Here is a 26,617-nt window from a genome sequence, read left to right as displayed (position 1 = left end):
TGGTTTTGTCGCTCAGGCAAATACGAACCGTTTGGATGTGCACCACACCTCCAGCTCAAGCATTGCAGGGAAGAGTTGGTGGTGCAGTGGTTCGTACACCGCGCGATCAACCTCGCAACGCTCAATTCCCAGCTACGGCTGACATCAGTAGCGAGTGATATCTTAACCGGCCCTTGCGTTCCTCTACTTCACCAACCCCCGCACTGCCCATAGCGGTGAAGTATAGCCATACAACGGCGCAAATGATGCGGCACCCTATCTCTTATTTATGGACCGCCTTTGATCAAGGCGTGGGGAGGCCTTCATCCAAAAGTCGATTGATAGTGGCCTGAAAATTATGATGTATGATTACTCTTAGTTTAAATCCTTGAAGTTTGAAGGCATGGCGATATTATGAAATGTGTAGAGCACGCCGGCATGACAATTGCCTCTGTGGCAAATGTACGCGGACGAACATTAATATATTGTGTATACATCTGCAACTGGACGCATCTGTGATACATAAAGGCACTGCAAGTGCAATTCAGTTCTGATCTCCAGCGGCTTACTCGCACACTCTGCCGCGGGAAATATCCCGCTGGATACGTCACATCGCATTAAAAGCGGCATCGCACTGCATTGAAATCCTCCGCTGCAGAGTACACAATTTGCCATTCTCTCTGTAGCCATTTGCACGAGGGAGATACCGAGTAATCCACTGTTGGTTCTACAGACTGGGGGGACAATCTCTGCTGGAGTGTGCCTATTAACGTCAGCGAAAAAGAAATTTGCACTGGAGATGGCACTTCGGACTGGAAAACGCAGGGTTGATGTTGTTGATCATATCAGGTACTCGTTTAAGGCCTCGCCTACCTAGAGAATAGGCAAGAATGAAAGACCAATCGCAACTGGTGAATGTGCATCGTGGACAGATACTGAACACAGGTCACCAGGATGTCAAAGCAATGCACGCTTCACTACACTACTATCTATCGTAATGGCAACAATCGTTAACATGCATTTGAAATACAAGACACAACATTTTCATTAACGGTGCACGCTATAAAATACACAATGTCAACCCCGGAAAACTAAATTGTGTCGCACTATTAAAATAATGACAATATGCAATCACGTGAAACACAAACTGTGGGCGAGAATTGTGGCACAGTGATTTTGCGGAGTGCGCCGTTAATTCAGAGACATGAAGTCGATTCCCAGCCATGGCCAACGGTCAGTGACGAGCGACAACTCCACCGGTCCTGCCCCCGCCTTCACCAAGCCTGACCAGCGTGGTGAGGTATGGTCAAACAGCTCCCCATGACCAACACGGCATGAGGAGAGCACCTACGTTCAGCTGGGTATTAACAAATGCCTTCAAAATAAATATTTATGTTTGATGAACTTTGTTAGCAGTGGTGTAAAAAGCAGGAGTCAAAAAAGTAACCCGTAAAAATAAAGTTTTTCACTCTAAATCCTTTATATGCGTGGCATCGGTATTATTTTATTATTCATTTCTGTTTTTCTTGAGTAAGAGTTTCATTTTTATCACATTGGTATTTTAAACTAAATATAAATTTTTTTTTCCTAAAAAGTGGAAAATGTTGGGAATTTTTTTTCACGAAAATAAATTGTCAGGCACAACGAGTCTGTGTGCAAAATGTCAGCTCGATTGGATCACGGGAAGTGGGTTAAAAAACGACTGAAAGATTTGCATGGTCGTAAGCGTGCAAGCAAGCAAGCAAGTGAACTTAATATAAAGGATTTAAAAAGCCTCCCGCCCTCGACATTAACAATTTACACTGACTCACAGCAGAAACTTGCAAACCCTAGCGAGTTAACATTTTGGTTAACGGCCTCTTCTTCTTTAGAGCAACATTAGCCGACCGCATATTCACACCGTTTTGGGTCTCACAATCAAAACCGCAGAGAAGGTGGAAAAAAACAGCGAATGAGGTGGAGGGAACCCACGATATTTTCTCTCACGAGGTAACGCTAATGGCTGAAGGTATGCATTTTATTTTATACGGAAAAAAAAGTATAATTGGGAGCGATGGTTTAACAGGCAAGGATAACAAAGGTCAGTTTCGTCCGGCACAGTTATATAACGCAATTGACCACGCACGAGGGTTGCCACCTGTCCTGATTGTCCCAGAAACATCGTCTCGTCAAGGCAGCTGCTGTCCCGGGAAATAAGTCATTCTTTCCCTGGATATGAAAAGTCCCGATGTCTGTCAGATGTGTAGTGATAATAATACAACACTCAAGACCATGCATTTACATGCAGTTCTGCCCTCTTCTGGTCCTGCGAGATATTCATCTTCCCATGATACGTCCCAGGTTTTTTGTATCTCAGAGGCAGCAACTCTACCTCACAGCCTGTACTGCGAGTCGAGTGGGTCGAATTGTCAATGTGGAGAGGCTAAGTGTCGGGGTCAGGTGTAGGTTAAGAGCCATGTGGATCGTGTCAAATCTTTCCCTACATCCTACCGTCAATTATGGAACATTGCCAGCGGTGAGTGAATTTGAAGGTATTTGGGAATTTAGATACAGGCCATTTCTCATTCGTCTCATCTCCTCCCTTTCCTACTATTTATATTTATCCCCCGTATAGCCTTAACAGACTGTTGGGGCAAGTGCTGTCCGCGAGCACCTATGAAGCCCGGTTCGGCACGCGACGGGATGGGTGGCCAGCACCCACGCCCACCACACCACCCTCGTCTAGCAAAGCAGGGAGAGAGAGGAAAAGTCAACGGACACGGCCGTTGAGCGTGACAGTTTGCGGGGAGTGGTGGTGCAGTGGTTTGCGCTTTCCGCTGTGCACCCGAAAACTTCACTTTGATTCCTGGCCACGGATAAAACGGGTCGTGAGTGACACATGAATTGGCCCCTGTTCCATGGCGGTTCCTTCCCTTTGACTTGACTTGAATTTTAAGTGCGAAATTTAGATTCGTGTTAGCTCGCATACGCAGCCTCATTACTTCTTAAGATAACTGACATCAAGAATAGAGTTTAATTGTGGTACCGGGCTCCTACTGAAATACGAGAAAAATTATTTATAACAAAAATAAAAAGAGTAGAGTTTAATTGACAAGTTTAGACCCCAGCACTCATCCGAGCGAGGAGACACTGCCCTTGAATTATCCACGATGCCAACATTAATCTAATCACGCTTAACCGTGTACATTTGGCAAACAGAGGCCCAAACGGCCAAGCGGGCAGCAACAAACAGCACCCTTCAGGGTGTTGTGGTGAGTTGAACATGGTCACACGAACGTGAGAAACGAGACGACGAGAGGGAATTTCACCGAGTCAATGAGCGCGAGGAGAGAAGCAGAGAGATAGCGAGAGATGTTGTGCACCGTGTGGGTTGAAGGGCGGGTGTTGACGGAGATGATGTACCCCCCCCCACCCCCGTAAAAATCGAGGCGCGAAGCTTGTAAGGGCAGTCACCTTGGTGGCGGTATCGCCGCCATTGAACGTGGCAATCGATTGCATTTTTTAGTGAGAGCAAACATTCCCACAGAGGCAAAAAGGGCCCCCAAGGCCTCGAAACTTTTTTCCGGTGCGCATGCGCTTCCAAAAGTGGACGTTCGATTTCCTCGTGAGCCTTTCAAGGATTAAAGGGTGGAAACTAAAGGCCTGCGCATATAGCCGATTGTGCAGGAATATAATTTCGTCAAATTAAATAATATTAATAAAAACGTCTGACCATCCAGCCATGTGAACAAGAGACAAATGCCTGCCAAAGTTTGGACAAGATCACAACATAAAGAGACAGGAAAACCGAAGGGTTTTCTAGCGGAGTCGTTCACCTGTGACGGTGATTTTATTTGACATTCGCCCTTAAAAAAAAGTTAAGGGTTCTTTTTATTTATATGCTATGGTGATTGTTCGGTGACCTCACACAACGTGGCGCGTTTTATTTTAAGGAGACGCTGCTCGTAGGTAAATTTGCGTCGCTCTGCGTTTGAACGATGACTTCAGCAATAACATCCACCGATCGTTGTCTTTGTTCTTTCTGACTTCGACACTTCAATGTTGCGTTGAAGTCTTTCAGAAAGAAAAAAAACAACAACGATGGACGTGAATCTTCGAGCGCCGGCATTCTCCGATGTGTCTTTCTTGGGTTGTGCCGCGTGTTTTTGTTATGCGCGCGACCCGAAAACACACCTGAGAACTACGGCGCACGGCCGCCACAGCCTAGGTAGACGCACTGATGTCGCCGCTCATTCAAACACATGAACGTATGTGGAACATAGCAGGGAGCCTCTGCACGTCAGTGGGAGAGGCACCTCTACAGATGTCATTCGTGCTGGCAGCCTCGAGGAAGCCCCGATCAGGCTACCAATTTCATGCGAAGTTGACCTAGAAAAAGCTCTTAATAGATACTAATTTATTGCTGAGTCAACGTCATGCTTTAATTAGCCTTGAGGTAGTCGTGGCACTCATGTCATTGCCGAGCTGACCCAAGTGAAGCTTTTGCTTCGCATTGATTGAAGTTGTAACTACAATAATTAAATGTATCTGTGGGTTCATTACACATCTTTGACGAGTCGGCCGTTGAAGAAAGAAATGCGCAAATTGGATTCAGTACATGGCATCTAACTGCAATGACATGTCAGGACGGTGTAGGGAGCAGTGGGTATGTTTATTTGATATCAATAGGCAGTCATAGCCAGAGGTTAAAAATAAGGCCTTGAGCTTAGCGTTGAACAGAGGTGGGGGGTTGACAACAGAGACAGACGGGGGAAGGGAGTTCCAGACATTGGGAGCTGCAGAGGAGAAGAAGTGACGATGAAATTTCGATTTAAAGCTTTCGTGACTGCAGGGATTCATCTTCTTGGTTATTTCGGTAAAGTCACGTAGAAGGGAAATAATAAAATCATAATAATAAAACATAATAAAATACAATTCTCACGACGTTTCGGCCACCAATGCAAGCAGCCGTCCTCAGGTGAAGAACAGGTCTGTCGGAAAGACAGCGTCTGAATGGCTGTCTTTCCGACAGACCTGTCTTTCCGACAGACCTGTTCTTCACCTGAGGACGGCTGCTTGCGTTGTGGCCGAAACGTCGTGAGAATTGTATTTTATTATGTTTTATTTTTATTATTTAATTTTTTCCCTTCTACGTGACTTTACCGAAGGAACCAAGAAGAAGTGACGATGAATTTGAGGCTCAATTAAATCGCTCTCAGTAAAAGTATTTCAAAACTTGTACAAATATTGGGTGGAGTTCCAGCACCTGATTAGCATGGTTGGCTACGTACGATGCGAAATAAGTTCAACGTACATACATATGAGTGGAAATTCCACGTTGCAATCGCAGGAGCAAGTAACGCAAACCGTCCAAACGCTATTGACTTCCCACAATACACTGCATGCGCGATCGATTCCAGAAGTGGAACTTTAGCTCCACGATCTCGCGATCTTGATTCGAGCGCGTGAGCCGTAGTACCGGCCCAGCATTGAACGATTTCATTTTTTTCTTCCAACAAACATTCTTGTGCGACTTTTAATTGTTTGGCACGGTGAGGCGAGGACAACACGAATCAGACAAATATCACCGTATGCTTGCTAAAGCGTGACCGCGGTGAAGCAAAACGTTGCATTTCACGCAGTTCCACCTCCCGTGCGGGTAATGCGTTGTGGCACGGGCAGTGAGCCCACCACCACAACTGTCCAGGGTTCAAACCCTGGGGCACTGGAAATGTGAATAAAATCATTCTTGTCAAGCGTGGAAAAAGTGTTCAAATGAGGCTGAATAATAAGTCACGACAAACATAACAATTCAACTTTTTGTAATGATTCAGCTGCCTGAGCGATTCTATGCGTCGTCATGATTGCGAGCGGAGTTCCGACTGAAAGACCCGTCCATGTGCGTCTCCTAGTTGGCGTTCCAGTTGCGTCCTCCAATTCGTCTCCCCGTCCGTGTCGTTGTGTTTTGCCCTGCTCGCACGAGTTCAACATTTAATGCGGATTTTGCGGGAAACAAATAAATAAATAAAGCTCTCATGTGCACAAGTCGACGCGTGCATCGCGGGTGCAAGAATGAACACGAATTGCTTTGTCGAATCACCCTTCAAAACAACAAGGTTATTTAGTTTCGCCAGGTGAGAACTCAAGAGACCAGGATTGTCTAAGTTTTAAGTGTATCGAATCATTACTTAATACCTATCAATTTGGGGTGTAACGATGCATCTATTCATCAATTAAGATCTCTTCCTCCGTTTCCGATGCGTGCATTGAAAAGTTCGTGTGCAAATCAATTCATTTCAATGCTATATGTCTAATTAGGTAACAAAACCCCTGTGGTCACCAGAGGCGCTATGATGCGGCACAATGCATCTAAAGAAATCTAATCATGGCCACGCATTGTGACGATTCAGCTAACCACGGGGCAAGCAAAATTGCTACAGCAAATTGAATAAGCAGCAATACACCTGTTAAGACCGTGGGAACGAATTTAAAAAAACGAAGTGTTCATTGCAGTGGCAAGGAACAAGCCTGGTTTCACTCTGGCCTGACGAGAGAGGGCCGCTCTCAATTGTGTCCCAACAGCCCCACGCGAAAGAAGGTGTGGCGACATTTCCACCACAAATGGAAGATCAGGGACTGAACCAAACTGCGAATGCGGTGAGGTGCAAACCATCAGGCATACATCATTGGCGACTGGCCAAATACACAACCACGTGTACTCTGGCGGAACTAGCGGATTACTCCACTCAGCTACCCCAATACAACTACGTGTACTCTGGTGGAACTAGTGCACTACTCCACTCAGCTACCCCAATACAACCACGTGCACTCTGGCGGAACTAGCGGATTACTCCACTCAGCTACCCCAATACAACCACGTGTACTCTGGTGTAACTAGCGGACTGCTCCACTCAGCTACCCCAATACAACCACGTGTACTCTGGTGTAACGAGTGCACTACTCCACTCAGCTACCCAAACACAACCACGTGTACTCTGGCGGAACTAGCGGATTACTCCACTCAGCTACCCCAATACAACCACGTGCACTCTGGCGGAACTAGCGGATTACTCCACTCAGCTACCCCAATACAACCACGTGTACTCTGGCGGAACTAGCGGATTACTCCACTCAGCTACCCCAATACAACCACATGCACTCTGGCGTAACTAGCGGATTACTCCACTCAGCTACCCCAATACAACCACGTGCACTCTGGCGGAACTAGCGGATTACTCCACTCAGCTACCCCAATACAACCACGTGTACTCTGGCGGAACTAGCGGATTACTCCACTCAGCTACCCCAATACAACCACATGCACTCTGGCGTAACTAGCGGATTACTCCACTCAGCTACCCCAATACAACCACGTGCACTCTGGCGGAACTAGCGGATTACTCCACTCAGCTACCCCAATACAACCACGTGCATTTTGGTGTAACGAGCGGACTGCTCCACTCAGCTACCCCAATACAACCACGTGTACTCTGGCGTAACGAGTGAACTAGTCCACTCAGCTACCCCAATACAACCACGTGTACTCTGGCAGAACTAGCGGATTACTCCACTCAGCTACCCCAATACAACCACGTGTACTCTGGTGTAACGAGTGGACTGTTCCACTCAGCTACCCCAATACAACCACGTGTACTCTGGCGGAACTAGCGGATTACTCCACTCAGCTACCCCAATACAACCACGTGCACTCTGGTGTAACTAGCGGACTGCTCCACTCAGCTACCCCAACACAACCACGTGTACTCTGGTGTAACTAGCGGATTACTCCACTCAGCTACCCCAACACAACCACGTGCACTCTGGCGGAACTAGCGGATTACTCCACTCAGCTACCCCAATACAACCACGTGTACTCTGGCGGAACTAGCAGATTACTCCACTCAGCTACCCCAATACAACCACGTGCACTCTGGCGGAACTAGCGGATTACTCCACTCAGCTACCCCAATACAACCACGTGTACTCTGGCGGAACTAGCAGATTACTCCACTCAGCTACCCCAATACAACCACGTGTACTCTGGCGGAACTAGCGGATTACTCCACTCAGCTACCCCAATACAACCACGTGTACTCTGGCGGAACTAGCGGATTACTCCACTCAGCTACCCCAATACAACCACGTGCACTCTGGTGTAACTAGCGGACTGCTCCACTCAGCTACCCCAATACAACCACGTGTACTCTGGCGGAACTAGCGGATTACTCCACTCAGCTACCCCAATACAACCACGTGTACTCTGGCGGAACAAGTGAACTAGTCCACTCAGCTACCCCAATACAACCACGTGTACTCTGGTGGAACTAGCGGATTACTCCACTCAGCTACCCCAATACAACCACGTGCACTCTGGTGTAACTAGCGGACTGCTCCACTCAGCTACCCCAACACAACCACGTGTACTCGGGTGGAACTAGTGCACTACTCCACTCAGCTACCCCAATACAACCACGTGGACTCTGGTGTAACGAGTGGACTTCTCCACTCACTCAGCTACCCCAATACAACCACGTGTACTCTGGTGTAACTAGCGGACTGCTCCACTCAGCTACCCCAATACAACCACGTGTACTCTGGCGGAACTAGCGGATTACTCCACTCAGCTACCCCAATACAACCACGTGCACTCTGGCGTAACTAGCAGATTACTCCACTCAGCTACCCCAATACAACCACGTGCACTCTGGCGTAACTAGCGGATTACTCCACTCAGCTACCCCAATACAACCACGTGCACTCTGGCGGAACTAGCGGATTACTCCACTCAGCTACCCCAATACAACCACGTGCACTCTGGTGTAACGAGCGGACTGCTCCACTCAGCTACCCCAATACAACCACGTGTACTCTGGCGTAACGAGTGAACTAGTCCACTCAGCTACCCCAATACAACCACGTGTACTCTGGCGGAACTAGCGGATTACTCCACTCAGCTACCCCAATACAACCACGTGTACTCTGGCGGAACTAGCGGATTACTCCACTCAGCTACCCCAATACAACCACGTGTACTCTGGCGGAACTAGCGGATTACTCCACTCAGCTACCCCAATACAACCACGTGTACTCTGGCGGAACTAGCGGATTACTCCACTCAGCTACCCCAATACAACCACGTGCACTCTGGTGTAACTAGCGGACTGCTCCACTCAGCTACCCCAATACAACCACGTGTACTCTGGCGGAACTAGCGGATTACTCCACTCAGCTACCCCAATACAACCACGTGTACTCTGGCGGAACAAGTGAACTAGTCCACTCAGCTACCCCAATACAACCACGTGTACTCTGGCGGAACTAGCGGATTACTCCACTCAGCTACCCCAATACAACCACGTGCACTCTGGTGTAACTAGAGGACTGCTCCACTCAGCTACCCCAACACAACCACGTGTACTCTGGTGGAACTAGTGCACTACTCCACTCAGCTACCCCAATACAACCACGTGGACTCTGGTGTAACGAGTGGACTTCTCCACTCACTCAGCTACCCCAATACAACCACGTGTACTCTGGTGTAACTAGCGGACTGCTCCACTCAGCTACCCCAATACAACCACGTGTACTCTGGTGTAATGAGTGGACTGCTCCACTCAGCTACCCCAACACAACCACGTGTACTCTGGTGTAACGAGTGGACTGCTCCACTCAGCTACCCCAATACAACCACGTGTACTCTGGTGTAACGAGTGCACTACTCCACTCAGCTACCCCAATACAACCACGTGTACTCTGGTGTAACAAGTGGACTTCTCCACTCAGCTACCCCAATACAACCACGTGTACTCTGGTGTAACGAGTGCACTACTCCACTCAGCTACCCCAACACAACCACGTGTACTCTGGCGGAACTAGCGGATTACTCCACTCAGCTACCCCAATACAACCACGTGCACTCTGGTGTAACTAGCGGACTGCTCCACTCAGCTACCCCAACACAACCACGTGTACTCTGGTGTAACTAGCGGATTACTCCACTCAGCTACCCCAACACAACCACGTGCACTCTGGTGTAACTAGCGGACTACTCCACTCAGCTACCCCAACACAACCACGTGCACTCTGGCGGAACTAGCGGATTACTCCACTCAGCTACCCCAACACAACCACGTGTACTCTGGTGTAACTAGCGGACTGCTCCACTCAGCTACCCCAACACAACCACGTGTACTCTGGTGTAACTAGCGGATTACTCCACTCAGCTACCCCAACACAACCACGTGCACTCTGGCGGAACTAGCGGATTACTCCACTCAGCTACCCCAACACAACCACGTGTACTCTGGTGTAACTAGCGGATTACTCCACTCAGCTACCCCAATACAACCACGTGCACTCTGGCGGAAGTAGCGGATTACTCCACTCAGCTACCCCAATACAACCACGTGTACTCTGGCGGAACTAGCGGATTACTCCACTCAGCTACCCCAATACAACCACGTGCACTCTGGCGGAACTAGCAGATTACTCCACTCAGCTACCCCAATACAACCACGTGTACTCTGGCGGAACTAGCGGATTACTCCACTCAGCTACCCCAATACAACCACGTGCACTCTGGCGTAACTAGCGGATTACTCCACTCAGCTACCCCAATACAACCACGTGCACTCTGGCGTAACTAGCGGATTACTCCACTCAGCTACCCCAATACAACCACGTGCACTCTGGCGGAACTAGCGGATTACTCCACTCAGCTACCCCAATACAACCACGTGCACTCTGGTGTAACGAGCGGACTGCTCCACTCAGCTACCCCAATACAACCACGTGTACTCTGGCGTAACGAGTGAACTAGTCCACTCAGCTACCCCAATACAACCACGTGTACTCTGGCGGAACTAGCGGATTACTCCACTCAGCTACCCCAATACAACCACGTGTACTCTGGCGGAACTAGCGGATTACTCCACTCAGCTACCCCAATACAACCACGTGTACTCTGGCGGAACTAGCGGATTACTCCACTCAGCTACCCCAATACAACCACGTGTACTCTGGCGGAACTAGCGGATTACTCCACTCAGCTACCCCAATACAACCACGTGCACTCTGGTGTAACTAGCGGACTGCTCCACTCAGCTACCCCAATACAACCACGTGTACTCTGGCAGAACTAGCGGATTACTCCACTCAGCTACCCCAATACAACCACGTGTACTCTGGCGGAACAAGTGAACTAGTCCACTCAGCTACCCCAATACAACCACGTGTACTCTGGCGGAACTAGCGGATTACTCCACTCAGCTACCCCAATACAACCACGTGCACTCTGGTGTAACTAGCGGACTGCTCCACTCAGCTACCCCAACACAACCACGTGTACTCTGGTGGAACTAGTGCACTACTCCACTCAGCTACCCCAATACAACCACGTGGACTCTGGTGTAACGAGTGGACTTCTCCACTCACTCAGCTACCCCAATACAACCACGTGTACTCTGGTGTAACTAGCGGACTGCTCCACTCAGCTACCCCAATACAACCACGTGTACTCTGGTGTAATGAGTGGACTGCTCCACTCAGCTACCCCAACACAACCACGTGTACTCTGGTGTAACGAGTGGACTGCTCCACTCAGCTACCCCAATACAACCACGTGTACTCTGGTGTAACGAGTGCACTACTCCACTCAGCTACCCCAATACAACCACGTGTACTCTGGTGTAACAAGTGGACTTCTCCACTCAGCTACCCCAATACAACCACGTGTACTCTGGTGTAACGAGTGCACTACTCCACTCAGCTACCCCAACACAACCACGTGTACTCTGGCGGAACTAGCGGATTACTCCACTCAGCTACCCCAATACAACCACGTGCACTCTGGTGTAACTAGCGGACTGCTCCACTCAGCTACCCCAATACAACCACGTGTACTCTGGCGGAACAAGTGAACTAGTCCACTCAGCTACCCCAATACAACCACGTGTACTCTGGCGGAACTAGCGGATTACTCCACTCAGCTACCCCAATACAACCACGTGTACTCTGGCGGAACAAGTGAACTAGTCCACTCAGCTACCCCAATACAACCACGTGTACTCTGGCGGAACTAGCGGATTACTCCACTCAGCTACCCCAATACAACCACGTGCACTCTGGTGTAACTAGCGGACTGCTCCACTCAGCTACCCCAACACAACCACGTGTACTCTGGTGGAACTAGTGCACTACTCCACTCAGCTACCCCAATACAACCACGTGGACTCTGGTGTAACGAGTGGACTTCTCCACTCACTCAGCTACCCCAATACAACCACGTGTACTCTGGTGTAACTAGCGGACTGCTCCACTCAGCTACCCCAATACAACCACGTGTACTCTGGTGTAATGAGTGGACTGCTCCACTCAGCTACCCCAACACAACCACGTGTACTCTGGTGTAACGAGTGGACTGCTCCACTCAGCTACCCCAATAAAACCACGTGTACTCTGGTGTAACGAGTGCACTACTCCACTCAGCTACCCCAATACAACCACGTGTACTCTGGTGTAACAAGTGGACTTCTCCACTCAGCTACCCCAATACAACCACGTGTACTCTGGTGTAACGAGTGCACTACTCCACTCAGCTACCCCAACACAACCACGTGTACTCTGGTGGAACTAGCGGATTACTCCACTCAGCTACCCCAATACAACCACGTGTACTCTGGTGTAACAAGTGGACTTCTCCACTCAGCTACCCCAACACAACCACGTGTACTCTGGTGTAACGAGTGGACTTCTCCACTCAGCTACCCCAACACAACCACGTGTACTTTGGTGTAACGAGTCGACTGCTCCACTCAACATGCCGTATTTTGGTGGAATGAGCAGACCCCACTCAGCTACCCTGGATGCTGTGGATTGGCTTACAATAAAAGAGAGAAGACACCATCGGAACCTCAATGGTGTAAATGCTTACCCCGAGCTCTCATACTCTGATGGTGCGTTGTCTTTGAGTTGTGCGCCTTTTGGCGTCATCTGGTCCAACCCATGTTGAGACTAGGCTCTAAGGAAAGCTGTCTTGGGTGTGGACCAATCAACTTCAAGGACAGTGCATATATTATCAGAGTTATGTTTTTTTGTTTGCATTATGGCTGCAGGTATTGTGGTCTATGCAAACATGACTCTTTGTAAAAAAAGGTGTCAGTTTTGTTGCCAGATAGAAGGGTAAAAAACCAATTATCAGAGAGAAGACAGTTACAAGCATCTCAACGTTCCCCCAGCTGATCGATCGATGGGGTGGGGTACATCTCTGTCGGGAGAAAGGGCAAAACTAATGTCAACGTATGCAACTCAAACGTTTCCTAAATTTGATTCAAATACGGTGAGTCGTTCACCATTTTCCGATAAGGACATTTGCCTTGCAACGAGTAATACTGGCGTTGTGCGTGGGTTTTTATGCATTGATTTTTTTACAGCATAGTTCCGATCATAACTATCTGGAAATAGGTGCACTCTTGTGCAGCGCATGTCAACTCAAAATCTATTCACTATATCCTAAATGCTGTACATTTATTTGACACATTTAACGCGGCATGTAATTTGTATTTATCTTGCTTGAAAGTTTAAGTTTTCAGTTTCATTTATTAGGCGTACGTGCGGAAGGACATTTGCATCCATCCAAACGTTTATTTGAATACATGGATGCTTAATCAATGAACACAATTGGCACTCGGAAAACCTTAACAATAGATGTGAACTATGTATGAAAAAATAACTGCGAGCAAGACTTTTGATGGGGAAAACCACTGACGGCTCTGTGCAGAGAACCTTAATCAACTAACCGGTGTGTGCCTTTCGATTTAAAGCTTTCGTGACTGCAGGGACTCATCCTCTTGGTTCTTTCGGTAAAGTCACGTAGAAGGGAAGTAATAAAATAATAAAAAATAAAACATAATAAAATAATATAATAATTTTATTTTATTATGTTTTATTTTTATTATTTTATTACTTCCCTTCTACGTGACTTTACCGAAAGAACCAAGAGGACGGTGTGTGGCTGGCTGGCCCATGGGGGTAATATCGTGCTCGAGCAATGCGGTGGCACTGCTCAGATCTTTGGGCTTGAGTCCAGGTTTCATCTGCCCGTTATTAAACTGGGTGCTTAAGAGGAGTGCGTTGATGGCCTCAGACTCATTTTCTATGCAAATAACCACAACGACTTGCCTTTAAAAATATTCGATTTTTGATTTAATTTGGCACGTTTCAACTTAGGGAATGAAACGAGTTGGTTTGAGTGCCGTGTCGCCAACACTTTCTTGAACACACACATACTTTTTTGGGGTGAAGTGATGGAGATAATGTTTAGCGCGCCATGCAATGACCCCAGAAAACAGAGGTTGATTCCCGGCCACAGCTGACATGAGTGGCAAGCGACATCTAAACCGTTCCCCGGTAACTCCTTAACAAACTTACACTCACCAGCGCAGTGAAGCATGGTCCAACAACTCCCATGAGAGGCACAGCATCGGAAGGCCTTCATCCTGATAGTGTATTGACAAATGGCTGTAAATTATTATCAATATCCGTCCATAAATGAGGTCACGCGATTTTGGACGATTTTTGACCCCCCCCCCCCCGCCTCGTCACACGGCGTCACAAAAAGTCAGACCCCCCCTCAAATAAGACGTCACAAAGCTCTGCCCCCCCCCCCCAAATAAACATGCTTCAAATCGCTTTAAACAATTGTCATTGTAGTGCGTATTTAATGTGGCGCTGCACTCTGATGTTGTAGGAGAAAACATTTTTAAAAAAAGTCAATTTAATTAAGTAGAACGCGTTGTCTATATTTATTTAAAGTTGCGCATTTTGATGTGACGTCACATTTCTCAACCCTCCCCCCCTCGTCACGCATCGTCACAATGTCTGACCCCCCCACCCCTATGTGCATGACGTCATTTATGGACGGCCCCTAACAGGTGTTGCTATGAGACCCACTGAAGTGACATCATCATCCTGTCGCCCACTCTCTTGACCCAAAGAGATATGACACACTCGCCCCCGTTGCCAGAATTTCGAAATAACTTTCTCTTGGTCTGGCCCGTGACATGGTGGCGTGAGTGCAATTGCAATATAATTGATAGAAAAAAAACAAACTAGACTTGCGGGAGCAAATTCGCCGAGCACACAGAGGACCACAGATCACGTCACATCTCTATTAAGCCACTTTATTAAGGAGCTCAGATTTTTTTTTTATTGCGTGCCGAGCCCTGACGCGAAGTGAGAATTGGCTTGGCATCAAGAGAAGTGGCTATAGGTGGGTGGGGGGGGGGCAGGCGAGCGTGGGCGAAGGGAGGCAGATCGGGCCGTTAGGAAAACGCTTGGACAGGGGTTAGTGCCCCAATAGCAGCTGCGCTAAGCAACTAATTTTATGCAAGATTAGATTTGAAACCTGTTTAGACACGTGGAGAATGCATTATTCATGACGAGGTGGAGAGGGGATTGAAATGATCTTTGCAATTCCCATTAAGTAGGAGAGAAATTGCTTTCCATAACCTTTCAGGGGCAGTGATGAACTAAATGTTAAGTGCTGCGCCAATGAATGGAAGCCAATTTCACCGGCATTTATTTGTTCTGTGGCCAAAAAAATTACGTCTGCTTACATTTGCTCAAACTTGCGAGAACGGTCTTCGTGGACTTTTGGGTAAATATTGTTGGGGTACGGGTCAATGTCTTTCGTATTGCGGTGGGAGTGGTTGGGGGAGCGCAGGAGGCAGTGGAGAATTCAGACTTTGGCTGCGTTTTTTGGCAGCGACATAAAAAAGAGTATATTAAACCTCATGCCTAATTAACCTTGATTTACAATTATGCCTGTGTTGTGTGTGTTTTGCCGGCCACGGCTGACATCAGTGGCGAGCGATGTCTGAACCAGTCCTGAGCCTGCTCTAGATCACCTCAGCCCAAAATGTTACTACCTGGTGTGGTATTTTAAGTATCATGAAAAGGCGGTGGCAATGTCAGCTAGGTGCCGTGCCTAGCCAGATCACCGCTTAGTATGCTGTCCTTCACCTCATAGGTCCCTGCTATTAGCAATTGTCTCAGTAGTCTACGTGGCTATATCGGGAAGCTATGCCTTTTTGTGTTCGTCAGAATATTCTGCTATAGTCCCAAATTACTTGGTTTCATTTCCTATCCACTTATAATATTCATGGCAATTTCTGACTGCCTGGCATGACCCTTCCTCTAGGTCAGGGGTCGGCAACCTACGGCTCCGGAGCCGCATGCGGCTCTTTACGGGCTGCTTCTTGACGATATGTACGTATGTACAGTATGTACTCAGATGCATTGCGGCTCTTGAAATACTGAATTTTGTACCGAATTGGAAAGAAATGGCTCTTCTTGTTATTTTGGTTGCCGACCCCTGCTCTAGGTTGTCTCAGCCTATATGCGTATCTAGTAACTGGGGTGTAGTCTTTAACATCAGTACTGGGATGGTACAGTTGCTGGCCATGTATAATATCAGTGACTAAGGGTAGGTTATGAGCCCTGTAGATCAACTCAGCCTAAAATAAGCAGCCGATGTGGCAGAGTGGTCCACAAATATTGTGACGTGATGTTGGTCCCACCACCATTTATCTTCAGTGCCAGCCTAAATAGGTGTTCACGACCAATAATTGCCCTAAGCAGTGTGTTTAGACCAAGGTTACTCTTGAAAATACGATTTATCTTGGCATTCTGAGTTCTCAACGTCGAGTCCTCCCCTGGTTAAACAACATAAACTAGTAGCTTGAGAAACCAGGATAAAGGGGGTATTTTTTAACATCTTCACGGGAAAATGAACGTGTTCATGTCTCAATCGCCGGCAACTGGGTAAAGTGCCATGGCAATGTGTTTCGGCCATTTCATCAAGTTGTGAATCTCGCACAACTTGTATGAAAAGTTTCTGTATACACGTGTCTGTTTGTGTAGTTGATTGAAGAAAAGTTGTGTTTATTTGCTCGTAACACATGGGGCTCTCCCACGACCTCCTGCCAGCAAGCCTTTGCAAATTCACGTGGTCTCAAGGTGCACCTAGCCTGGCACAACCGTTGCGATGAAATCACTGCCACTTAGAGACACGTGGGAAATCGCAGTCTTTTTGACAACTGTATTCCAATTATGGTTATTGGCATCGATGTGATGACATGAAGTGTCTATTCAGAATAGCCCGAGGAAGACGATATCACAGAACTGCTTCGGAGAGCCATTCAATTTACCTCTCTCATCCCTACACGATGGGGTGCTGCACTTTCCAAAAATCACCCTGGTACAGCGAGATGCTCGCTGCCATCAGCCAAACCAATGTTACATTTTCTCAGATGTGCACTTTACCTCGACGAAGTGAAAATGTCTATTTTATTAATCAAGCGAGCATGACTGCTGATGAAGACACAGGTCCAGAATTTACTTGGGTTGTGTGATCAATGCTGCCGAAATTATGCTCTCCCAGAAGGCCGTGCAGCTGATGTTTGGTGTAGCAAATACTTTTATTTTGTCTGTGTATACAGATACATAATGTGTAGACATTTTGTTTTATTTCATTTATTTTGCTACTTATATTCACTACAATGACACAAATGATAATTTTAGGAATATTTTAGAATGAAGGACTTTGGGTTGACACTTTAGAACCTGGTTCAATTACAGACGGCTGAAACCTGGATCTGAGTCTAGGATCTCAACGAAAGCCGCCCAGCCAATGCTTAGCTATTACTCTTGTTACTATATAACTAGGCTATACAAACAGACAATCGCTCACGTACTGAACTCCTGCTCTGAGAGATCCATTCCCGGTGGCATCGCAACCACTCACTCTGCCTCACATAAAGCCGTTGAAGAGAATACTAACCTCAACATCAAACTAGAACTGTTTCTTCAGCCATACGAAGAATATGACTAGGCTATACTATAAACAAAACACATTTAAATTTCGATTTAAAGCTTTCGTGACTGCAGGGATTCATCTCCTTGGTTCTTTCGGTAAAGTCACGTAGAAGGGAAATAATAAAATAATAAAAATAAAACATTATAAAATTGCATTTGATGAAATCACTGCCACTTTTTTTTAATTATATTTCGCTTACAAAATTGTATTTTATTATGTTTAATTTTTATTATTTTATTATTTCCTTTCTACGTGACTTTACCGAAAGAACCAAGAAGAAAAAACACATTTATTCAGCCGTTGTGATTTCCGAACATTTGCCAGTGGCTGAATTGCATTAGCGTGTTTTAAATTACATTTTCATTGTTGCACAAAGGCGTCTGTTCTGTGTGGGGATTCTGAAAGTTGTTGTCTTATGGATATACTGCTCGCAGACAGGTGGAATTGCCAGCACTGGTTCAGAAGATGGGCACCACGGCCTGTCGTCCAGAAGTCAATTGCCAAAGGGCCATACAAAATATTACTATGAGTATTATTATTTGTTTTAGATGTATCAATGATGCGCATCATTTTCCCAGTAACAAAAAAAAGGTGATGATAATAGGACCGTTTTTTTTTTAAAGCAGAGGCATATTTAGAGAGCAGAAATTGTATTTAATTGTAATGTGCACTCACCGTGAATTCAAAGCTGAGTCACCTTTACAAAAATCTCAACCCTCCCTTCCACCGCTGCCCATATCTCCCCCCACCCTCATTCTCCGCGAGGCTCAATGCTGCTTCCTTAACCTTTTCCCTATTCACCTCTACCCCAGTAGCCTTTCGAAGTAATATTACGTTCAAATTAAAAGGTGAATATTAAACGCTGCGCCAAGACGCCCATGAACGGAATCGTGAAAAACGCTCGGAGGTAATGCGGAGGAGTCTTGCAAATTGTGCCGATGTCGTGAGCGTATTTCTTGCAGCCGGCCGTACCGCTGGCACTGTGGTAGTCACAGTTGCATAACTCCTGCGTGGAATATTCTGATTTTGAAACGCGGTCGAAGTCTGATTGAGATATAGATAGGACTCACCGCCTCCGCTCGGTGATTCAAATGCTCGACGCCATTTGGTTTAAAAAACTTTTTTTTTAAAGAAATGCAGCAAACCATGGCACCTCTGTTGATAACTGCCAGTCAAGTTACAAGGAGACAGAAGGGAGAGTGAATGGGTTCATCACTTACGACTGACGAGACCCATTCAGGTTCCACAGCATTTTCACACTTTGGGACAGACACGGACTGAGCCTTGCATTGCAAATTTGGGCTGGCATTTTCTTTCCATTTGATATGAAGCGATTTCTCTTACAACAGGGTTTTTTTTAAATGATATATATTTTTGCGCCACGTGACATAATTGGCATGTACTGGCGTTGTGAAGTAAAAACGACTGCATGTGACTACGAATGCATACATTATCTATTCTCTGCGTCTCTTATCTCTTGTTAATCTTGCATACACCTTACTGTACCTAGTCTCAAAGAGCCATATCTGTTGGCGGACCATAGTCTCCTGGGGCACCCCCAGAGTATCCGTGGGCCAAATGTGGCACATAGGCAACCGGTTAATGAGTCGTGCATGAATTGACATCGGTGGATCTATTGTGAGCTTGATAATAACTGGCACCTCCGATTAGCACGGATGACCACGTGCGGTGCAAAAGAAGTTCAATATACGTACATACAATTGGCACTGATCAATACATTGTCACAGCACGACCAAGGCAGCCATCATCCTGCCAGGATTGATATAAAAAGAAAGGAGTATAATTTTGTGGGAAGTCACGATGGTGTTCCGTATTGTTCATATGTCTCCCACACCCACAGCATTGTGACACTTTCATCACTCCCTCACATCCCCGCACTTCAAATTAGCACGGTTGGCTACGTACGTTGCGAAAGAAGTTCAACATACCATCCCCAACACATGCTTGAATATTAAGACAAATTGTCATTGAATTAATGTTTTATAATTTTCACACACACATTCTTTTTTACTATTTTCCACTAATTTTGTTATTTATTTCCACATGGGAAAAATACACAACTGACAGAGGAGCAATTTCTGCCAACAAATAAATGAGTTCTTGCTTAAGCCCAAAGGGAAATAGTAATATTTGAAGATTCCAAATTTGTATGTCACACTTATAAAAGTCGATACTAAATTTGGCAAACGATTTGCTGTTTATTAGGACCCCCTCCCCTCCCCACACGTGTTATAATGTTAGATCCATGCTGCATTTTACGTTGATTCGACCTCATTTGTTGTGAAAGCCGGAAGCAACATCGGCATGTCCGACTTGCCTTGTGCCAAACACTCATTCATGGAATTGGCCAAACTTCCTCCTCTTCACATCCAGGCCTCAGACTACCCTGTATTTCACTCCCTATGGCCCCGCCTCCTTCAAAAATACAAAGAAAAAATCCATCTTTCACAACCATCTGTTTCTTGCCCTCTTCCAAACCCTCTCAATGCATATATCCCCTTTGCTCGGTCAGCGCATTGCATAACAGTTGCATTCAGAGACTTCGTAATGCCAACTTTGAAAGCAACCATTCTAAAGAAGCAGAACACTTTCCTCAAATGTCAAACTACAAGCGCAGCCACCGTGGCAGATATGACTGCCGCGTCGGCCCTCGCAACCACAGTCGCCCACACAGGACAAGAGACCGCCGCCGTCACCAGTGTCATCTTCGGTCACAAAGGACAATGAAATCATCCCGACCCTGACGTCAGTTGTCTATCTTGGAGTTTGCGTGTCTGTCTCTCTCGCCGTGGTCGTGTGGATGTTTTTCTGGGTCTTCCGGTTTTTCCCTCCACATCTGGAAACGTGCATTTAGAGCATTTGGCTGCTATACATTTTACACGTGATAAGCCACTTCTTTGAGCTATTATTTGTGGCCAGGTTGCTTCTGAAATAGAGCTATACAGCTCAGTGGGTTTTACCTGGTAAAATAAAAAACTTTAGTTTCAGTAACAAGTCACACGGAGACACTTCTGATGGCCACAAGGGACGCCAGCGATCGGTGGTGCGAGAACTTAGACGGCCTGCGACGGCCCGAACGGAGCAACTTCAACGAAGACGCGACACAAGGCACAACCAAAATCCCGTGGTTGAAGTGCGATCCGTCCGTCACGTAGCCGGCGACTGCACATTTACACCGCGCTTACACACGACATACGGGACCGCTAGACATCAAGCAACTCCCGATGCCACCGCGTGGATTGCCAGACGCAACGCACAGCTATAACGCTTTTGTCGGTTGCTTTTCAGGTGCCGTACAAAAATAAAAAGGATGACGACACAATGCCAAATTGAATTGTGACATTTTGTAAAAAGTATGAAACTCCCACCTGGAACACGGTGACGATTGCCCAGAGGAGGGAGTCGAAGTTCTTCCGATCGGGGATTGTGTCTCCCGTGTCGGTCTTCAGGCTGAACTTGCATCCAAAGAGATGCATCCCCAGGATGCTGTCAACGGCAATCGCAACAGAAGGAAACGCGGTGAATCGGGCGGGTCATGAGCGTCACCTAACACTGAAACTAATGTGCACGTCAGTTGGCACTGATGCTGGACGTAATTTCCAGCGAAACGTCGTACTCAAAAATTGTAAATGTTGTGGATTCACTCTTCAACACACCGGTGGGCTAAAGTAGTGAACTATTTGTTTTTTGTCAACGTGACACTTCTTTACTGATTGGGCATGTCGGGTGGTTGAGGGTTACGACACATTTATAAATAATGCGATCTAACCCAAAAACTTTATTGTGAATCATAAAAAGTGTTGAATTCAGAATAAACGTCGTTATTTTGCAGTATACTGGCAGTGATCCTTGTTATACTCCGCACGCGGTCATTGGGTGTGTCGCGTGAAACAGGGTCCCACCTTCTTGGTTCTTTCGGTAAAGTCACGTAGAAGGGAAATAATAAAATAATAAAAATAAAACATAATAAAATACAATTCTCACGACGTTTCGGCCACAACGCAAGCAGCCGTCCTCAGGCGAAGAACAGGTCTGTCGGAAAGACAGCGTCTGAATGAACACCACCAAGCTTGGCAGCGTATATTTAAGCTGCTGGGTTAGGGTCCCACCATCAACTAAACCACAGCGGTTCGGGTACTAGAGCCAGGGTCGGCTATTGACCAAAACACGCAAAAGCTCATGTCACTAAGGGTCACACCGCTACAGTGAGTGCATTCACTATTCTGATTAACGCCCTGCACCTGTTACCTGCAATTACAAAACATGGGCCAGTTTTCACTGTCTGTCTGAAATGGAGCCATGACTCGTTACGAATCGGAGTGGCTGCAGGCAGCCGGGCTGCGGGGGCGGTGAGGGGACACACTCGTCATCAGCATCATGATCCATGGGCAGAGAGCCCCGTAGGTATCCGCTGCACATTTCGTCATTAGTTTCCACTTTCCTCTGTCTGGTCCCAGTATGCTCAAGTAGTGGCCACATCTTTTTGGCACCAATCTCTTGCGATGTCATCGTCAAGCCATTTCCTGTTGGGTCTTGCCCCTCTTTCTGGTTCCTTCCATTGTGCCATCCTGTGCCATCCTACCACGCGTGCCCAAACAGTGCCAGCTGCCTTGTCGTTCGCCGCCGGTGGCGCTCACCTGAAGATAAAGATGAAGAGCATGAGCAGCATGCAGAAGGTGGCCACGTTGTCCATGGTTCTCATGAGCACCAGGAGCTGGCGGCGCAGCGCGGGCATGAAGCGCACCAGCTTGAGCACGCGCAGCAGCCGGAACGTGCGCAACACCGAGAGCCCTCCGCCCGACTGCCCCACGATCTCCCACACGCTGCCACGCAGAGACAAAGGTAAAGCCGTTAACAGGACTGGTGGGGCGAGCGGTGCTGTTAGCGAGCACCCTACGAAGGGCCGGCGGGCACGCACGTAGAGGTGTATACAATAATATACAAAGACAAAGGTCCCCCGTATAGCCTATAACAGACTGTTGGGGAAAGTGCTGTTAGCAAATGACATTTATGAAGGCCGGCACACGGCACACATACACAGACGTAATCATATACAACTTGTAAGGGATGTCAGGGGAAGGATTCCCACCAGAGGGAGGGGGAGTGGGACGGTGGCAGTGGAAGGAGCATGCGAGGAGATATGAGAGAGAGAGAACGGGCGGGAAAGAGGGGAGAATTGGTGGCAACCGGATTGAGAAGGCTGGGGACGAGTGTGAAGCAATAGAAGACGAACCCCCTGCAACCTTGTGTCGGCCCTCCTTCACACAACGATCCCCCATATAGCCTGAGCAGACTTGAGCAGCAAGTGCTGTTAGTGAGCACCTATGCACATGATGGGGTGGGTGACCAGCATCACGCCCGGCTGCCTTTGTCTCCCCAGTGGCGATATCTACACACCGCACCGGGCACTCATTTAAGGCTGAGTTGACCTAGGTGTGGCCCAAGATCGGTTCGTATAATTGTCACCGGTGTTGGCCGTGAGCAGTAATCGAACTCGGCTTGTCAGGTTCAAGGAGCAGCGCGCTAACCACTGCGCCACTGCTATGCACGCACAGCTGCTTTAGTATAAGGGGCCGTCCATAAATGACGTCACGCACCTGGGGGGGAGGGTCAGACATTTGTGACGATGTGTGAAGATGGGGGGGGGGGGGGGGGGTTGAGAAATGTGACGTCACATCAAAATGCGCAACTTTAATAAATATAGACAACACGTTCTACTTCATTAAATAGACTTTTTAATAAATGTTTTCTCCTACAACATCAGAGTGCAGCGCCACATTAAATACGCACCACAATGGCAATAGTTTAAAGCGATTTGAAGCATGTTTTTTTTTGGGGGGGGGGGGGGGCAGAGCTTTGTGACGTCATATTTGAGGGGGGGGTCTGACTTTTTGTGACGCCGTGTGACGAAGGGGGGGGGGGGGGGTAAAAATCGCCCAAAATCGCGTGACGTCATTTATGGACAGCCCCTAAACCGAAGCTGTATGTTTTTAAAGTTCGACACCGACCTGATGATGACGATGACGCCGTCGAAGATGTTGTACTGGTTGCGGATGTAGCCAAAGAGGCCGCACGCGAAGATCTTCAGAAGCATCTCGAGCGCAAACATGCTCGTGAACACGATGTTGCTGATCTCTAAGATGTTGGTGAGCTCCTCCGGCTGAAATGAAACACGTGAAGAGACATGCGGGCCATTAAGTGCCTGATCACACACGCGGACACGAAGTCAAAGATCCCCGGCGTTTAGCCGAAAGATGACAGAAACGAATTCCAGCTAGCGAGCTCACACCGAGGCGACTGACTCGGCACACCTGTCCTCTCCCCAGAGCTGAAGTTTGCAACACTCAACCTTTTAAGGCTGAGTTGACCTAGGCTAAGCCCAGGTTCTTGCCACTCGAATGTGCAATGTCGAGAGAAACAATCGGAATCCAGATCGCTGGGCTCATGGGTGCAGTGCGATGAGCAAGTGGGCAACCCTCCCTCGGCACAGACGTGCACACACGTGCACGCAATGCAAGATCCTCACACAGTATTAGCTCTAAGAGACTGTTGGGGGGACACGTGCTCCTAGCACGATCGGCAAAGTATGGGGAGCAAGGCGCGTCTTCCCGGTGCTGGTGTTCACACCCTGCTCCAGCCACTTATTCAAGGCCAAGTCGCACTTACGTAGTCACTGGGTTCTAATAGGGCAGTGAGTGCTCGCCACTACACTCGTTTTCCTCAATGCATATTTATAGATGTAAAGCTTTCGTGACTGCAGGGATTCATCTTCTTGGTTCTTTCGGTAAAGTTACGTAGAAGGGAAATAATAAAAGAAAAATAATAAAACTTAATAAAATACAATTCTCACGACGTTACGGCCACAACGCAAGCAGCCGTCCTCAGGTGAAGAACAGGGCTGTCGGGGAGACAGCGTCTGACAGACCTGTTCTTCACCTGAGGACGGCTGCTTCCGTTGTGGCCGAAACATCGTGAGAATTGTATTTTATTATGTTTATTATAACAGTTATATTTATTTATTTAACTATTATATTTTTATTATTTTATTATTTCCCTTCTACGTGACTTTACCGAAAGAACCAAGAAGCTCAATGCATATTGCCAAATGGAAAGTGGTCAAATAGATCATAACACGAAATGCCCTTCAATGACATACAGATATTGGTCAGGAATCACTTCAGGGAAATGCGTCAGCTTCACAAAAAGAATGCTCCTTATAAGCAATCGTCCATACTAACTAACTTGGGACTCGTGTTGTTTCACGAAATTAATTTAAAAAATTTTCGAAGCGTAAATATTCTGGAAGGTGATTTCCATTCCGCAATGGAGAAAATAACTACAGCTGCGAAAATTGCGTATACAACGGTAAAATGATCGTTTCTTTTAAAGCGCGTGCAAACATGTGTATGGAAACGTGAAATCGAGATTAAGGCGCCGTCAAACTCGATGACTATCTTGTAAGTAATATAACAAGGCAGATGATTAAAACGGGGTGAGAAGTTTCTCCCAAAAAAATTTCAGATAGCATCGTTTTGTTCATTGGATTCCAGTGGATACCTCGACTCAAATCTAAGAAACCCATATGTCTTGCTCGTCTCTTTGCCTTTGGAGCATTGCATGCCCCTTACGAATCATAATCTCACAGTACTGTGGCAAGCAAATGATCACCGTCATCAGACATTGTCTATACACTGTTGGATGAAAGCCAAGCCACATGCGTCTCTGTCCCGCAGGATGATCTCATCGCTTCATTGGCCATCCTAACCTTCCCAGGTGCATGCCATCATTTGGCTGTCATTCCATCACCAGTCTCGTCCATTGGCCATCATCCGTCTTTGCGACGTATGCTCTCTACATCCGCTTAATTTCCTTTGGCAGTCCACAGGATGTCTCTAATTGGCATTTATTCCCCTGGTGCAACTGTTCACCTATTTATGTCTCTCTGTGTAATTTGAAGCATTCATCTTGCCAGGCACCTTTGCTCACCATGCAAATTTTGCTCCCAGTTTCTTTGTCAGCGTCCATGTTTCTGATCCATGCGTGATGTTAACTACCTCGCCTGGTATGCAGGAGGCCGTGGGTTCGATCCCGACCCTGACGCCTGTATATTTGGACTTTGCATGTTCTCTCTGTGGTCGCGTGGATTTTTATCGGGGTCCTAAGGTTTTTCCCTCCACATTAAGAAACATGCATTTAGAGTATTTGGCTGCTGTAAATTTCCACGTGATGAGCCACTTCGTTGAGCTATCATTTGTGGCCAGGTCGCTTCTGAAAAAAGAGCTACAGTGGGCCTTACCTGGTGAAATAAAATAAAAAGTTACGTTTATAATGAGAATTATGCACCGTTAAAAAACTTGCACATTTGTACTGTACGTCTCTTCTGGTTTCAATCAACAGTTCACAAAGTTGATGCCGATATGCGCCTTATTGCATAATTGCTCTGGGTGAACATCATCTTCAGAATCTTTCGAGTTATGTCCTTCCAAAAAAACACATTAGTTTCCTTAATCAAATGAGCAAAAAAACATTACGTGAATCTCATTTGTCTTAATTATATTATACATGCATAATTCACAAACATTAATTAGATAAGGGACAGGATTTAAAAAGTCTGTTAATCAATATCACCAATTCGTGCTCTCCTCGCCTCTTGCACAGACGTCAATGGGCGATGCGGACTCATGAATTATCAATGCGTGCGTGTGGGTATTGGTTATTTATGTAATTTATCATTATAACATATTTTTTACCACTGATCAGCGG

The 26,617-nt window shown here is 46.9% G+C and overlaps 1 protein-coding gene across 1 annotated transcript in view; it reads right to left on the bottom strand.

The window, feature by feature from the left end:
- The window catches only part of LOC133353428 (voltage-dependent T-type calcium channel subunit alpha-1H-like), a 307,728-nt gene that overhangs the window by 68,539 nt on the left and 212,572 nt on the right, over positions 1–26,617 (bottom strand). The window contains 3 exon segments of the mRNA XM_061569680.1: positions 21,223–21,340; positions 22,492–22,677; positions 23,863–24,014. Coding sequence (XP_061425664.1) covers positions 21,223–21,340; positions 22,492–22,677; positions 23,863–24,014 — 456 coding nt within the window.

Source organism: Lethenteron reissneri, chromosome 44, assembly GCF_015708825.2.
Source record: "Lethenteron reissneri isolate LAM-NWPU_2019-01 chromosome 44, ASM1570882v1, whole genome shotgun sequence".
In the NCBI taxonomy this organism is placed as follows: Eukaryota; Metazoa; Chordata; class Hyperoartia; order Petromyzontiformes; family Petromyzontidae; genus Lethenteron; species Lethenteron reissneri.
This window is presented reverse-complemented; position numbering and strand designations above follow the sequence as displayed.